General features: G+C 66.1%; 1 protein-coding gene across 1 annotated transcript in view; it reads right to left on the bottom strand.

Annotated features, from left to right (window-relative positions):
- Positions 1-2,637: 2,637 nt before the first annotated feature.
- Positions 2,638-16,564, bottom strand: part of CABIN1 (calcineurin binding protein 1) — a 71,579-nt gene continuing 57,652 nt past the window's right edge. The window contains 9 exon segments of the mRNA XM_027566174.1: positions 2,638-2,992; positions 3,083-3,309; positions 4,038-4,181; positions 5,387-5,633; positions 6,871-6,945; positions 8,097-8,300; positions 8,303-8,758; positions 9,200-9,296; positions 9,520-9,683. Of these exon segments, the coding sequence (XP_027421975.1) occupies positions 2,849-2,992; positions 3,083-3,309; positions 4,038-4,181; positions 5,387-5,633; positions 6,871-6,945; positions 8,097-8,300; positions 8,303-8,758; positions 9,200-9,296; positions 9,520-9,683 (1,758 nt within the window). The 3' untranslated portion in view covers positions 2,638-2,848.

Raw genomic sequence — 16,564 nt, forward strand, 5'->3', positions numbered from 1 at the left:
GTACTGAGAACACACATCCTACTTTCTGTAAGCAACCATGGGCTGACCTTTATATTAGCATTCTGTAGACTGGTGAGCGTAAACACCAATGACAATTTCTAAAAAACATTTGCTTTCTCATAGAGAACATCTCAAGAAGGCATCAAACATTCATTAATAGTCCAAAACGCCGTGAGTTTCTCTGTAAGAGGAAGCCAGTTATCAGTGATTAATGTATCATTTTATTTGGGAGTACCCTACCCATTTAAGTAAACTTCCATCACTTAATTTAGCAGAACCCTAGAAATTCAATTTACTAAAATCTGGACAGACTAAAACATAATTACTCTTAGTAGAGTTTATTGAAAAGCTTTAACCCATTTACATTTTCTTTCCTAAAAAGTTTCTTCATATTAAGTTAATTTCCTTGCTGACAAAGTTGTAACAGATATAATGTTATTTTAGGCCGAATGATAGGAGTATACTTAGTCTTATATTTGATGTTGATAAATGCATACATTTCTATATTAATTAGGCCAACAAACTTAAACATTAAATACTAGGTATAATTTAATATTGAATATTTCCCAGTTCATGTGAACCTGAAATTCACTTAGCTTAATTTCTCTTGAACTTAGCCTTTTCTGATTTGTAGGCAATTACTTTTCTTTAGGCCTATTAAATCAGAGCTCACTTACAAATTAAACTTCATTAGAATTACAAAGACAGACAGACACATACAGAGCCATACATTCAAACACAAGAGACCTAGCCTCACTTTCTCAACTTAGTCGTGAATCAGATATCTCAGTATGAAACTCACCAGTATGTAAGAAATATTTTTAAAGGCTTCATTCCCTGTTTCTCTTTCTTCATTTTCATGATAAGGTAAGTGATCCTGGGAGCTCTGATCTCAAGGCAACAGGGATAGAAAATCAGGTTCTCCTCATTAGGACTTATTTCCTCGGGACTTCCTTTTGTTTTTCAAGCTAAGTTTCTCTACTGGTTGGAATTAAGCTGGTTGGGACTTGGTTCACGTTCAGCTGGCATTGTGTACTCAGCTGGCACAACTGAGCGTTCATAAATTTTCGTAGCTACCGCCTTTTCTTTCTTTTGGTGGTTCTGAAAAGTTGGTCCAGCAGTCTAACAAGCGTTAATTGTGTAACTCGGACCAACCTAGACCGTCTTTCTGACCAGAGCAGCTACATCCTCGTCTAAACCTTCTAAAAGGTGGAGTCAAGCAAAGGATGATCGTGCTGATTAGAGAATGATGATTGGGTATCAAGCCAGAGTATTCCTTAAAAGGTGGTTTTTTTCCCTCTCTCTTTACTTCTCCTTTGCTGCGTAAAGGCAAACAGCAGGAGGTGGAAGAGTTGGAAGAGAAAGGAAAAAAATGAGATAGCATCTGACCAAGTAATTCAGATAGAAGAAGATACAGGTAGAGGGAGAGAGTGAGTCAGTGACAGGCCGTTAGCAGCCTTTTTTTGGTTCTGATATAGTTTTAAGAGAAGTTTCCAGATATCAGTCATCCATTCAGTTTGTTTGATCTTATGGCCAGCTTTTTCTAACTGCAAGAATATAAACTTTGGAATATTAAAGGAAGCCCAACCTGCTCGTTTTAGGTTGGGAATCTCCTTTTAGCATAACTTCCCCAGTTAAGCAGGTACTTTGCAAGTGGAAGTTTTGTACGGACATGACCCTGGCCAAGGTGTGCCCCTTGTGTTGACAGAAGCACCGGGCTGGCCTCTTAGCTGACCACTCAAGATTCCTCCAGCAGAGCCGCCCGGTACCTGTTAACCAGCCCTCACCAGTCCTTTTCACGCAGCTGCGCGGGGCGGGGGGTGTATTCTCGGCCAAGCCCCACCGAGCACCTTTCTACTGGGGGGGTATCCCTGGTGTCTTTTAGCCAGACTCCCCGCTGCAGCATGCCAGCGTGGTGTAGCTGACTCCAGGCCGGGGGTCTGTGGACGAGGGGGAGGGGGCGCTCTGGCTGCACAGAGAGGAGAGCTGGACGGGAGGGCCGGGGGAGGCCAGGACTGCACGGTGGGGGTGGCCGGGTGGGGAAGCGGCGGAGCCCTGCGGCCGGGAAGGGGCCCGAGTTAGGGCCAGCCCAGCACCCCGGGTCCCCGCGTGGTTCCGCCCGTGCTGGGCTGGGGACCCTGGCAGTGCCCAGCCTCTTGGGTGTCTGTCTTCTCAGGATGTTGGGAGGGAGAGGGGCAGCGGGCAGCAGGGAGGGTCTCTGTGCCACCCTGGCCGTCCAGACAAGGCCCCGGGGCAGGCCGGGCCCCTCCAGCACATGCGTGCCCAGAACGGACGGGCTCAGGGTGGCAGGACACGGCCAGCGCCGCCCTGCCGCTGCGTTACAGACGCTTCCCTCTGTGATGGGGGCCCACACTGCTGTCTCACACTCAGCCCACAGGCACAGGGCCGGTCCCGTAGGAGGGGGAGTGCGGTGTGCAAGTGGTCAGTGCAGACCCACGCTCTGGGTTCCCGCCACCCAGGGGTGCAGGCCAGCCCCTGCGCCCAGCCGGACCCTCCTGCACCCTCAGCCTTGTGCCCCGTCCAGGGGTGGGGGCTGCCTTGCCTTGACGGTCCCCGGGGGAGGGGGCCCAGAAGCCCTGGATGGGGACCCCGCCCTGAGGGACAAAGACACCGAGGTGACTGTTTCATCTTTATTAGAAAAGCAACCAAAAAAAAACGGATCCTCCACCGCTGACCCAGGCAGAGCCCGCGGAGCGTGGACGCGCTGCCTGGGCGGGGAGGGGGCGCGTTTACAAAGTCGACAGGTCATAAAAAAGGCCCTGCGGAGCTCTGGCGCGGGCCTCAGACGTCCATGTGGTCCTCGTCCTCAGCAGGGCTGGGCCGGGCCTCAGATGTCCATGTAGTCCTCGTCCTCGTCCGTCTCGCTCTCCAGCGAGGACTCCTGGCTCGACGTCTCCAGCACCTCCAGCGCCGGCTGGCACAGGCTCTCCTTCCGCACCGTGGCGGCCGACTGTGCAGACAGGATGGCCGACTGCGCCGGGCGGGCGGGCAGGGGTCAGTGGCGGCCCAGCCTCAGCCCACCCGCGCCCCCGACCCGGGGCCCCCCAGGACCTGCTGTCACCTTCAGCTTCTGCTTGGTCTCCTCCGAGATGCTGCCTTTGGGTGACAGCAGGGTCGGGGTGGGCGGCGTGACGGTGATCTCGGGGGGGAACTTGGTGGTGGACGAGGGGATAACCAACTTCGGCATGTTGGGCAGCAGGCGTGACTTGGCCCGGCCAGGCTCAGCCTTGCTCAGGGGGCCCTCGGGGGGTGGGGCACTCCCGCCGCCGGGCGCCTTGGAGCTGGCCACTGCGGGACGGACCCAGAAGGCTGAGCAGGGTCCGCAGCCTCCCAGGCCAGCCTGTCCTTTGCAAGCCTCGTCACCCTGCTCCCCTCTGGCCGTGTTAGACCGCAGGGTGCTGGCTCCCAGGCCGCTTCCTGTCTCCCTGCCTCCCTGAGGGCCTGGCTCTGACTGGCGGAAGCGGAGACGGGGTGGGGGTGGGGGTGGGGGGCTCAGGAGCAGTGTGTCCGCTGGGGGCGCCGGGGAGCCCCGAGCCTCCCAGACCTCGTCAGCTCTCACGTCCCAGAGCCCGCCCTGGCCCACGTCCACACCCCTGTGCGCCCAGGAGCCGCAGGCTGGCTGATGTCCACGCCCGTCCACCGCCCTGTGGCTTTAAAAGGAGCGGGAGCGGCCCTGCTGTCCCAAGAGGGGTCTGAGAGAGGCCCCGCCCCACGGAGTCCCCGGGGGCCTGGCTGCTGGGAACTGGCTCTGACTCAGGCAGGGCCGTGGACGCGACGCCATGTCCCCTGCCCAGCCCGGCCTCCCGGCCGCCCCGGCCTCCCCTCAGCTCCATCTGGGCCAAGTGGCCTCGGCTTGGGCCTCGCACCACCCGAACCACTCCCATCTGCGCGGCAGTGTGGAGCAGGGGACTCGGGTGCCCCTGCCTTTCTCATCTGCCCCCGCCCCCGCCGTCTCCAGGTCCCCCTGCTGGGACACCCCCGCCGCCTGCTGGCCCCGGGGTCATGCTGGGCCTTACCCTGGCTGCAGGCGGGCTGGGCGCCAGTCCGGGGGGCGGCCTCTGCCGCAGGGCCCTCGGGGGCCGTCTTCACATGCTCGCTGTCCTGCGGCTCCTGGGGCGGGAAGCCCGGGCCCTCTGCGCCTCCCGCCGGCTCTTCTGCCCCTGGGGGGACACAGAGCGGCCGTGGGGGACGTGCGCCCCACCCCCCGGGACAGGGCCTTCCACCCCGACCATGCCCGTGACCGTGCAGGCCTCTTCCGACACAATGGCCCGAGTGGTGCCAGGCTGCTAATCACTCGCCTGGACATGAACACCCAGTGAGCCCGACACCACAGGGCCCCACCCCAGCGCCCAGGAGTGGCCGCTGGACCCGAACGACCCAGCTGAGGACGGAGCGGGCTAAATGGTCCCTCCTGCCAGGCTACACCTTTCGGACGAGGAGGGGGCTGGGAGTGCGCCCCCAGGCCCCCGGCCGGGGCCTCCTGTCCTCCTCCTCCTCCGGCCGCTCCTGCCACGCCCGCCACATCCCCAGGAGCGGGGTTGGCCAGCTGCTCCTCACCTGGCTGTCAGCTCCAGCCCCTGGACGATGGGCTGGCCCTGCCCTCTCGCTCTGATTGCCCAGCTGTTTCTGGGTTCCCAGGGCCCAGTCCACGTGCGGCAGAGGCTGACACGACCCCTGGGGGGCCCGGAGCTGCCCCGCTGGGCCTCACAGAGCAGGCGGAGTGGCGGGCACCCTGCGGCCAGGAGCAGGAGCGGGTGGCACAGCCGTGACGCGGGCCCGGGGGCGTCTGCTCCAGGCCCTTCCGCAGTGGCCCCAGGGGCTGTGCTGAGCTGTCCCCGCCAGGCTGGGCACACCCGTCCTCACACAGCTGTCCCGGGGGGCCTGGCTGAGTGACCCACGGAGCTGCTCAATCAGGGGCGGGGGCTTCCTAGCTGACCGCCGCCTCCAGGCGCCGGCCCGGGCGTGCGGAGCCGGCAGGGAGAGGCACAAGTGTGCGTGCGTGCGTGTGCGCCCTCCCTGGTCGGCCGGGCTCCCCTGCCCACCACGGGCTGCGCTTCCCAGGGGCACCTGAGTGTGGTAGGAATCGGGGCTTCCTCCTGCCCATGGAGCCCCAGCCCCGCGTCCGCTGGCCTGTGGCCCGTCTCCGGGGGCGCAGACTGCTGAGAGGGCGCGTGAACCTGGGGTCCGGACCCTGCACTCTGCTGAGCCTCCATGGGAGTAGGAACACGCGGGCAGAGGGTGGAGATGGCACTCGGGGGTCACCGGACGGGAGGCGCCCACATCTCTGCAGCAACAGGCCTGCTGGGGGACTGGGCCCGCCGCGGCTCTGCTCGGCCTGCCCGCTGGGTGGAGGGCACAGACTCACCTGGGCGCAGGGAGGACGTGCTGGGGGCGGCCTCAGGCCTCTGCAGCCGCGGGGGCTCGGGGTCTTTGGCCGGGTCTGGGGTGGAGGCAGTGGCTGACACGAGGCGAGGCTTGGCGTGGCCGTCGCTGGGCCGCGGCGGGGCGTCTGCCGGCGTGGGTTCAGGGGCTACGGGGGCTGTGGCCGCGGGGAAAACATTCTCTCGGGCGTCCTTGGGGTGCTTCGGGGTGGTGGGCATGTCCCCTGCTGCCTGGGGGGGCAGAGTGGGGGTGAGGGGGGCACACCCTGCCAACGTCGGGGGCCGGGGGGGCCGGGGGCCCCGCCTGAGGACGTCCAGGGCAAGGCAGAGGGGCCCCAGGCTGGCCGGGACCTGCACCCTCCCATTGCTGGGTGCCAGCTGGGAGGATGGTGCAGCTGGGAGCTGGGGCACAGGACGGGGGCACCCAAGGCGGCGGCTGCAGCACAGGTCAGTCCTGGAGAGTGACCTCCCAAGGCCATGGTGGGAAGGGCCTCAGAGTGGGAGTGATGCGGGGTCTGCCGGAGGCGGTTCCCAGGCTCAAGGCTGCAGCCCCAAAGCCCCCCACACAGCCCTTCGGCCCTCAGGGAGCCGGGCCCTCCGGGGCCTCCCGCCCGCAGGCACACAGCTCCCTGCTCGTCTGAAGCCCCCCACTTCGGGGGGTGACGGCCACGGCTCTGCGCAGGCAGCTGTGAGGTGGGGCAGGGGCCCCGCACGGTGCCCAGCGGCAGAGCCCCGGCCCTGGGCCCACTGTCCCCTCTGAATCGCCAGGGGGACCCTGGCCCGAGGCTGCAGGAGCTTCAAGCGTCCTGGGGGCACCTGGCGCCCCACCCTGACCCCGTCTCTCCTGACATCTGCTTTCCGGGAGGTGCCCCGTCCCTGGATCTACTGGTGTGGACGCCCCTGCCACTCCAGTGGACCTCCAGCAGGAGGGCGGGCGAGACAAGACCTGTCCCCCAGGGGCAGGAAGTGAGAGTGGGGTCCCTGCCCTCCTGCTGCTGGGGTGGGGTGGGGTGGCCAGGCTAGCCCTGAAGACCGAGAGGCCACACCAAGACCAGCCTGCGGCCAGCTCCACCTTCCGGGGTCACCTGAGCCGGCCCTGCCCCAGCCCGGCCCCACAGCCAGCTTTTCCCAGACGAAGGAGGCTGGACAGAGGCTGGGCCCTGCCTGTGGGCTCCCGTTGGCCCACCCCAGTGCCACCTCCATGCCGAGGAGCCGCCTCCGCAGGTGAGGTCCACGGGGCGGGGACCGTGCCCGGGCTTGGGGGGCTGCAGGGGTGACGGGACCCTCACGCGGCCCGCACTCGGCGCCGGGGTCTGGGCCCCACCCTGTGTCCCTCCCTCAGGACCTGAGGCTCAGCTGCCTGCCGCCCACCTGCCCTGGGCCCCCCGACCACAGGGACAGTCCCAGCCTGCAGCCTGGGGCTGCGTGCCACACACCAGGCGGCTGGCACGGGTGGGGCCACGCTTACCTGCCTCTGGGCGGCAGCCCCGAGGTGGGCCTGACAGAACTTCACGGCCTGCTCCAGGGCAGCCTCCTCGTCCACCTGAGCAAGGACATGCCTGCGGTCAGTGGGCCTCAATGACGGCTCTCAAGACAAGCCCCACATGCTGCTCCTGGGGGGTCCCAGCCCTGCCCCGGGCCCCAGCCCCCAGGGCTGCTGCTCAGGGACCAGCTGGCCATGCTGTGTTCACATCTGTGGCCGCGGGACGTCACCCTTGGGGGCGGAGGCTGGGGGGGCCTGGGTGACAAGCTGCCCCCTTGACCCCCTGGAATCTGGGTGGTGGGCTGGGCTGAGGGAGCCCAGGGGACAGAGGTGGGCGTGAGGCGGGGAGAGGGGGCCTGGGGGTGGCCCTGGGTAGGGGGAGACGCCGGCCTGGGGTGGGGAAAGGGCTTGCCCTCGCCTGCAGGAAATCCAGGGCTTATGTTTCCTAGTTTATCAGCAACAACAACAAAGTCACTGCTGATGCTTGAGAGAGACAGCAGTACAGGGACACGGGAGGGAGATGTCAGGGGCTCACCCTGTGCCCGCCTGACACTGCCCGGGGCTCTTCCTGTGGAAAGAACCTATTTTTCTCTAATTAGAGGGAAAATAAAAACCTATGCCTGAGGGACTGAAAAACACAAAAGGCAGCAGAGGAGAGAGGTGGCAGGGCCTCCCCGCCCGGCTTGACCAGGCTTCTGCAAGGCGGCCTCCTTTCCTTTGAGACTAGTTACAGACGTTTAGAAGAGAGTTGTCTCTTTCAGCACATACCTCCCCAGCTTTCCCGAGATATAGTTAAGTAAAACTGTAACATATTCGTGGAGAAAGCAATGGTACCCCAATCCAATACTCTTGCCTGGAAAACCCCATGGATGGAGGAGCCTGGTGGGCTGCCATCTATGTGGTCGCACAGAGTCAGACACGACTGAAGCGACTTAGCAGCAGCAGCAGTAACATATTTGAACCTCTCTGGGGTTCAGAGTAGGACACCTCGGAGTGGCTGGGGACGACTGGACGCCCACCTGTGGGGCCTCCTGGAATGACTGGACACCCACCGGCGGGGCCTGGTGGGGAATGATGACGCCCACCCACGGGGCCTCCAGGGATGACCAGACGCCCACCTGCGGAGCACCGAGGATGGCACCATCAGGGACTGCGGGGCGCCACCTGACGTGTACTCCGAGGCCTCCGGGGGCCCGCCTGAGGCCACCCACCTGCTTGATGAGCATGTAGGTCTCCGACATGATCCTCTCGATGCGGCCCAGGTCGCAGGCCACGCCCTTCTGGCCCTGCTGCCACACGCGGTAGGCGTCCAGCAGGAGCGTCTTGCCGGACTCTGTGTCCTCCAGGAGCTTCCTCTTGCGGCTGGGCCGCAGGGGTGCTTCCTCGGGGTGGGTGCCTGGCCTGGGCCCGGGGGTGGGGTGGCGGTGGGCGGGGCCAGAGCAGGTGGGCCAGGCGGCCGGGCACTGATGCTGAGCTCCTCCAGGGACAGCTCGGTGGGCCGGCTCTCGGGGCCCCGGTCCCTGGGGGGGCAGCCTGGCTGCAGGGGCGGTGGCCCCCGCTCAGGGTCCGCGCCTCGGGCGGTGGCGTCACACGTGTCCATGGGCTCAGCGGGGCCGGCCCGGGGGCTCTCCTTGTCCTTGCGCTCCCCGGCCTGGTCTGCGCCCTCCCCTGCATCCATGGCCATGGGCCGGTGGTTGAGGGGACCCGCTTTGCCCCCTGGCTCGGCGCCTGGCCCTGAGCCGTCGCCCAGAGGGGGCTTCTTGGGGTGCGGGAGACCCTCCTTGTCGTCCTCGGGACTGGCCCTGTGGGAGACGTCTGTGGTCATCCTGGCTCCAGGGAAGCCGCAGGCCTTGGGCCCGAGGCGTTCCGACCCCTACGAGGAAAGCGAGAATTAGACGAGTGGTCTCTGGTGTTTCCTGCCCCAGGCACCAGCAGTGCCCACCCCGGCCTCTCCCACTGAGGCCACTCTGGGCCTGCCCGTCTGCCCACTGGTCAGGGCTGGGGCCACAGCACTGCCTGCAGGGCCCTGGCCATGGCTCTGCCTCTGAGGAGCAGCCGCCCTGCCCTGCCGGCAAGTGCGCTGGCTGCAGGGATGAGCCCACCCAGGCCCCCCACCAGGCCCAGCCAGGCTCCCTGGGCAGGGGGCACGGCGGCCGACAGCCCTGGCTCACGGTCACCCCCCCGCTAGGGTGGTGACTGGCCTCAGAGTGCCCAGCCATGAGGAGACGGTGAGCGCAGCTCCTGGAGGGGGGCTGGCTGGGTGAGGGCGTGGGCTGAGGGCCCCTTGGATGGCGCTGGTGGGTGGGGTGCGCACCTCCGTGAGCTCGCTCAGCGTGTCCTCCAGCACCTTCACAGTGAGGATGAAGGCCCGCTGTGCCAGGACCTGGCGGTCAGCATCTCGCAGATACTTCCTGCAGCGTGCAGGGGAGGCCACGGGTCAGAGCCGCGCAGCAACGGCGGTCCGTGCCCCTCTGCTCCCGGAAGTGTTCCCGGGGCCTCCTTCCGCACACCGGCACTGCGTGTGTCCCCGGTCCCCGGGGTGAGGCTCTGAGCCCCAGGGCTGGGGAGTGGGCTCGGCCCACTACTCTTGGCCGTCACACAGGACTGTGGCCGACCCTGGCGGGCTGCACTCACTTGCCCTGGTCCGGGGTGCGCTGCAGCATGGAGGAGACCTTGAGCAGGGTGCCGTGGTCCCGCAGCTGGGCCAGGACCTTGAGCAGCAGCACGACGGAGCGGTTCATGTGCCAGGCAAAGCTGCCCGGCCGGTCGATCTCGTCCACGGGGATCCGCCAGATGCCCTGAGGAACGGATAAGCCGGGCGTGAGAGGACCACACGGGCTGACGGTGCGGGGGCACCTGCTCCTAGTGGGAGATCACAAGTGAACCGCAGCAGCTGGGCAGGCCAGGCGAGCCACAGGCCTGGCCGTCCCCAGCGCTCCATCCAGCAGTGCTGGAGACTCTTGAGGGCCTCCAAAAGTGAGCGGCCGCTCCCGGGACACTGGATGCCGCCTTCCCTCAATTCTTGTCTGCCCAGCATTCTGGTGCGGCCGGGACCCCTTCCACTGCCCTCCTGGCTGACCCCACTGTCTGCCAGATGGTGGGAGCCCCCCCATTGACCCTGTGCCGTGCTTAGCCCCAGGAGACACCTGGATCAGAGCTAGCACCCCCAGTATGGCTCCCATGGCACCTCCCACCTGCACAGGACCAGTCAAGGGGGGATGACGGCCAGCACGGCTGAGGGGGGCCAGTGAACAGAAGAAGCTCACGCCTCTGAGCTGCCCCAGGCTGGGTGCTGGACCTTAGGAACTGTGTCTCCGGGGCAGGCTCCCAGGCGGGCCCCGTGGCCAGCACCCTGGAGAAACTCCTGCCCAGGAAGGATGGCACCATGAGCCCCAGCGCTGCCTCCTGTTTGTGGGGCCCACGGTGCCGTGTCCTGGGGAGCCGGACGACCGTCCGTGGCCCCTCCTCCTGCTCCAGCAGTCCCGGGGTAGGGTTGGGGGGAAGCGAGGCCACCCCCGACCCTAAGCCTTTCAGGCAAGCGAGGAACTCCACACCCTCGGGGCCAGGTCCTGCAGCCTGGCCACCGGTTTGCAGTGGACACGGGGGCCCTTCTGGAGAAGGCCGAGCAGCCAGCCCTGCGCTGCCCGACAAGCACCATCCGGCCAACATGGGGCCGGGGTCCCAATGCTGCATCTCCTACCGGCGGGCGCGGCTTCTGCAGCAGCTCGGGGGTGCAGCCCACCTGAGGTGCAACCGCAGGGGCTAGAAGGGCATCGTGGGCAGCCGAGTGAGACCCAGGAGGGACCCATGCTCCCCCGTGCCCCTGTTGGCATCCCCGTGGTCCCTGCCACAGTCTGCACAGGGCCAGTGATGGAGACACACTTGGGGTGGGGAGAGGGGTGTGCGAGGTGAGCCAGGGTGCACACAGATGTTCCGCAGAGGGCACAGAGTCACGGCGGGGTGGGGGGTGGGGTTGGGCCTCCCGCCACTGCCAGCCCATGGGGTCATTGCAGGCAGTGAGGGCCTCGATGAGGACACTTGCCGGATGGCACCAAGGAGTCGCCTGCCGCCCACTGGTCACGTGGAGGCGGTGACTGCCCATCTCGCCCTCCAAGGCTGCCCTCCCCGTGCCCGCTTCCCACACGCTGCTCCTCCCAGTGGGGCCCGCCCAGTCTGGGGTGTCACCATCACGACTCCGGGTGCACGGCTTGGCTGGACCTGCTCTTGGTGGCGGGGGGAGCCAAGGTCAGCAAGGGGCAGGCAGCCTGGAGGCCACAGCCCTCACCCAGCCTCCTGGGGCGGGGGCAGCACTCCTGGGGCGGGCCTGATTCCCACCCCCTCACACAAGGCTCTTTCCTACTGACCCCAGGCCGGGTAAAGACATGCGGGCAGAACATTAAGACCAGCAACTTCAGAAAATCAGGAGGTAAAAGAAATCAGGCAGAGTGCACAGAAGGTCAAGAGGAAAGCGGTTACCACGAGCCCTGGGCAGATTGCGGGGCCACAGGTGGGCAGGTGGTGAGCAAGCCCACAGGCCCGCCCCCGCCTCTGTGGGCTGTGCTGAGCCCGGCATCTGGGAAAGGTGAGCCTCGTCCCGTTCCCAGGGTGGGGCGGGAGCGCCTCCCACGGAAGCCCCTGCAGAGACGGGGAGCCCCCTGAGTGACCAGGCACCGGGTGAGGACGCCATGTGTGGAAGGGAAGGGAAGCGGCCACGTCCCACCCCTCCCGCAGCAGAGGCCCCTGCACCACCCAGAGAGGGCTGTGTGCAGGCCCCGGGGAGGCAGGGGTCACACTGGGACCAAGGAAAGGGCGTGGGCAGCAGGGCCCGACAGGAAGACCCAGATGCGCTTGGGGGCCCGAGGGACAGGCTGGATCAGGACGGTGGGGAGCTGGACCCCCACCAAAGGCGGTGGTACTGGTGGGGCTGGGGGCCACGGCTCGCCTGCTCCTCAAGGCGCCCGCCACCGGGCGGCAGGCGGGGGCTCCTTCCTGGCCAGGAAGACGCCCGCGTGGGCACTGGGGGGCAGTGGGGTTCAGTGGTGGCCTCAGCGTGCTCAGAGCTCACCCGCATGCCTGGCGGCTCCTCTGCAGGATCTCAGCTGACCCTGCTGCCCGCTGTTCAGGCTCCAGGCTGCCAGCGGGTGGATGAGGTCACTGAGACCAACCGCAACCGCCTACTGGATAATTCATGGAGCCCCAGACTCTAGGCCTAGCGTAATGCGTGTGCTTAGTCACTCAGTCGTGTCTGACTCTTTGCGACCCCATGGGCTGCAGCCCGCCAGGCTCCTCTGTCCGTGGGGATTCTCCAGGCAGGAATACTGGAGTGGGTTGCCATGCCCTCCTCCAGGGGATCTTCCGGACCCAGGGACCGAACCCAGGTCTCCCGCATCACGGGCGGGTTCTTTCCTGTCTCAGCCACCGGAAACCCAAGAATACTGTCGTGGGTAATCTATCTCCTTTCCAAGGAATCTTGCCCACCTAGGAATGAGAAACTGAGATTCTTCTGCATTGCAGGCGGATTCTTTACCAGCTGAGCTACCAGGAAAGCCCCAAGCGCTTAACACCAGCTCCTGAACCCTCCCTGCAGCCCAGAGCTGGGCACGTTCTGCTGCTCTTGAGGAAAGCGGGCCGAAGCAGCTGATCCACGGACAGGCAGTCCGCTCTCAAGGGCTGCTGGGAAGCGGGGCCTGGAGGGGGGTCCTGGGGAGGGGACGGACGGGAGAGGCCCCCCTGGGCACGGGGCACTGCTAAGGCCCACAGCTCAGCCTGAGCCAAGCACACCGGGGTCTGAGGAGAGCCTCTTACTGGATGGGCCAGGGCTCCTCTCCCTGCTGCCCTGGAGTTCCCGGCTGGCCGGCCGGTCCACACCTCCCTAGACGCCTCAGCGTGGGCCACTGAGGAGCGCAACTCCCTGGGCAGAGGAGGGTGGCCGGAACAGCCTCTCCATGGGGCCCAAGGCCGGCTCTGAGCCAGGCAGACAGAGGGCAGCAACCCAGACTGGTCCCGGCCCTCACAGCAGACCCACCAGCTGGGCCACCGCTCGGGATCCCAGACCTCGGGGTCGTTCCAGGGCCCCAGGCCCACCTGTTGCCTTCACGGACCCTGCCCTTCAGTCAAGGCCCCTTCACACCAAGGGTGGAGACAGAGCCTCCCCCGGGAAAGCATGTGGCCGGGAAACGCCAGGAGAGAAGGCCGCGAGACACACAGCCCGAGCCCTGCTCAGCCCCGGGGGCCAGGCTCCTCTGGGAGGGGGGACAGCGAGGCTCAGGCCGTGGGGGCTGAGTGGAGACCCGGACTCGTCTCGTGTCCACACCAGCAGGGACAGTCGGAGTATGTAACTAACCGTGTGCAGGGTGGCCCAGGGAGCTTGGGGTGGGACCGGGACCAGGGTGCCGGGGCCAGATTGCTGGCCTGGGCTCTGCGCACCCTCCCTGGACGCTCACAAAGGACTGAGAAGTCAGCAACGCGGCTTGTGACTTACAGAGAATTGGGGCTGCGGGGAACCAGGAAGCGACACCAAGTCACTTCAGTCTCCCACCAGGGGGACAGCGTGCGGGGAAGCCAGGGGCCTCCCTAGCACCCCAAGGGCCTCAGAGGCTTCCTGACCAAGCCCCAGGGCCCCGGTGCGGGCCTGTCCTCCAGCTCCGGCTGCCGGCTACCCCCACTGACCCCCACTGCCACATGCACGGGACGCGCCTGTGCCCCAGCACCCGCGCGGCTCTAACAGGTGGGCAGAGGGGAGAGAAGCCCCACTGGCAGCACCCAGGAAGGCCGAGAAGAGCTGTGCCTGGGGCCCGGGGGAGGGAGCAAGGAGGGCGGGCCCGCGGGCCCAGAGGTCTCGGGTGGAAAGAGGCAGGCGGCTCCCAAGGGCCCGCGTCCACCTGGGGCTCTCCCAAGCCCAGCCCGCCTGAGCAGGGGCTCCAGGGCGGTGTCAGGGGCCGACCTGCCTCCTGCCCCTCGGCCCCCTGGACCCTGAACTCCTCTGTGTGCCTCTCGGTCAGTAGGCCTGCTATTGCCTGCATAGAGGTGACCTTCTGGGGGGGTACCTGGCCGACCTACAAAACTCTCCAGAAAAGGAACGTTCCAGGTCAAGGCCGCAAACCCTGCTCCGAGTGCCCTCCACCTTGGGGCAGCTCATGGGTGGCAGGCCTGGGCGGTCTGCGCCCCGGATGGAGCCCTGCTGGTGTGAGGGGGGCCCCTGGGTCCCCCAGGGCAGCTTGGCCGGGCAACTGCACAGAAAGCCAAGTGCATCCCAGGACCTGGGCAATCATCCTGGAGGTGTGGTCTGTGCCCAGGGCGAGGGGACAGGAGAGAGGCTGGGCTGAGGAGGAAGCGGGGAGAGAGCCAGGACTCTGGGGAGGGGGTGGTTCAGGAAAAGCCAGGGAGGAAGCCTGCATCAGGAGCCTCAGCCCAGTGGGGAGGCGGGGGAGGGACAGCCCCCTAGGGCTGGCCTCGTGCCCCAGGTGTCCTGCGCAGATGGCATGGAGAACACGAAGTTCTCGTTCTAGTATTTAACTCGGTAATGGAGCACACGTGAGACTCTCCTTCGTCATCACAAACTACCCATCACTTCAAGTGACCCTAGCACATCACCCCGCGGGGGAGCCCCTACTTCCCCAAGTGCCCTCTAGGGGGGCCTCCAGGGAGGCATCTTCACCGTCAGCAGGAAGGAGGCCAGGTAAGGGCTCTTCTCCCCCCCTGGGGCTGGACCCCTCCCACAGAGGCTGAGGCTGCCTGCCCAGAGATGCGGGGAGGACTCCGTCTGTCCGGCCAGCCCAGCCCTCAGCCCCGAGCCGGCCCCCTTCCCAGAGCTGCTCAGTTCACAGAGCGCCCGAGGGAGAACCCGCTTCCCCAACAGAGGGATTCCTGCCCCTCCTTGGCAAGGGCGCAGCGGTGACTCAGCGCTCCCAGCAGGCGAGGCCAGGACAGCCTGCTGCCGGCCCACTCCACGCAGCAGGGGCCTAGGGGGAGCCCTCAGCGGCGCCGGGGGCGGGGGTGGGTGCCAGGTGGGAGGGCAGGGGCCCTTCCCCCAGAGAAACACGAAGACTTTGCTTCCAGGACAGCCTCGGTGCTGCAGGCTGACCCCGGGCGGAGCCAGGAAGGGGTCGGTCTCTGGACAGTGAGGCTCTGAGGTCAAGAACGGCCTTGTTGGGGAGGATACCAGCGTCCTCCACTGTCCTGGGGAGACACCTGTTACCTGTACCCCATGCAAACCTCCCCAACAGCACGGCCACCTGGAGAGCAACAGGAAGGGCTGTGCAAGGCTGCGCCCGCTGCCCACAGGCCGACAGTACTCACGGGGCAAGCCCCACCATTTCTGCCCCACTCACACCTCCCCGGGAGAGACCAGTTCCAGGACCGGCGGCAGCAGATCTCAGCCTACTTCCCGCCCCGCCCCCGGCATCCACCTGGCCTGTCCCCAACGGGGGGCAGCGGCACAGCCGGGGCTGGCCAGCCGGGCACCACCTCTCCCCTCTCAGGCCCAGACGGCTCCATCTCCTCTAGGAACTGCCCCGGTGGAGTAGGACGGAGTGTCCAGCTTGTCTGCTCCCCATCTCCCTGAAGCCCTGCTGAGCCACGGGCCGGGCGCCTCCCACAGCAGTCAGGGCCACCAGCTGGCTCCAGGCCCTGGGTTAAGGGCCTGCCAGGGCCGGGCTAAGTTGAGCACCCCCTGGGGGCAGGAAGTCCTGAGGCCTCCTCTGCAAAGCCCTGAGGGCCGCCTCTGGCCGTAGGGTCGCACAGAAGCCGCCAGGGGCGCCCTTGCCCTGGCCCCGGGAGCTCTCCAGGCTGGGCCGAGAAGGGCAAGGGAGTCCCCGCGCCGTCCACCGGGAAGAGTCCCCCGCGCAGGCAGGGGCTGGGGAAGCCTGCCATTTGCCTGCAGCCGGCGCCCGCCCGTTTCCAGGCTCTTCTGCCAGATGAGACGTCGCACAACACGGGGTCCCCAGAACTGCCAGACTGTTCGTCCCCTCCCCCTCCGGGGAGAAACAGAAATGACAAACAACGAAGTGCGCGGAGGCAGCCCACCTGGCAACTGCGCCGGGGCCCCGCCCGCGCCCTCCCGCCCACTCGCGGCGGGGCAGCGGCCCGGCCCGCGCGGGGAGTAGGCCCTGCGCTCGCCGGACCCGGCACCAGCTTCCCGCCCCCGCACGGCAGCTATTTATAGCCGGGGAAGCACCGCGCCGGGCGCCGCTGCCCACCCGCCGGCCGGCTCACCAGCCCCGGGAGCGGCCCGCGCAGCTCCGGGCCCGCGCCGCCCGCCGCGAAGTTGCCGGGTCGGCGGCGGGCGGGCGGCTTTCGCTTTCGGGCGGCTGGCGCAGCGCACACCCCCGCGCCCACTCGCGGCATCCGCGGGCCGGCTGGGCTCGCCTGGGGTTCGCGGGCGGGCTTCTCTCCCGGCCCCCGCCGCCCCCGCGCGCGCGCCCGCCCATCCGCCGCCCACCTGGCGCTGTGCGGGCCCCGGCCGGGGGCAGGGGGCGCCGCGGCCCCGCTGCCTGCCGACTTCCTCCGCCGCGGCGCCCGGGAAACCGCGGCCCGCGGGCTTCCTGCCGCGCCGGGCGGGTGGGCGGGCGGGGGGTCGGGCGCGCGAGCCGGCCCCGGGGACTGAGCCGAAGCTCCGGAGTGCGGGGAGCCCGCGGGCAGAGGGGCAAGGCGGCCGCGGCCCGCCCCAGGCAAGTTCCTA

This window comes from Bos indicus x Bos taurus, chromosome 17, assembly GCF_003369695.1.
Source record: "Bos indicus x Bos taurus breed Angus x Brahman F1 hybrid chromosome 17, Bos_hybrid_MaternalHap_v2.0, whole genome shotgun sequence".
Classification (NCBI taxonomy): Eukaryota; Metazoa; Chordata; class Mammalia; order Artiodactyla; family Bovidae; genus Bos; species Bos indicus x Bos taurus.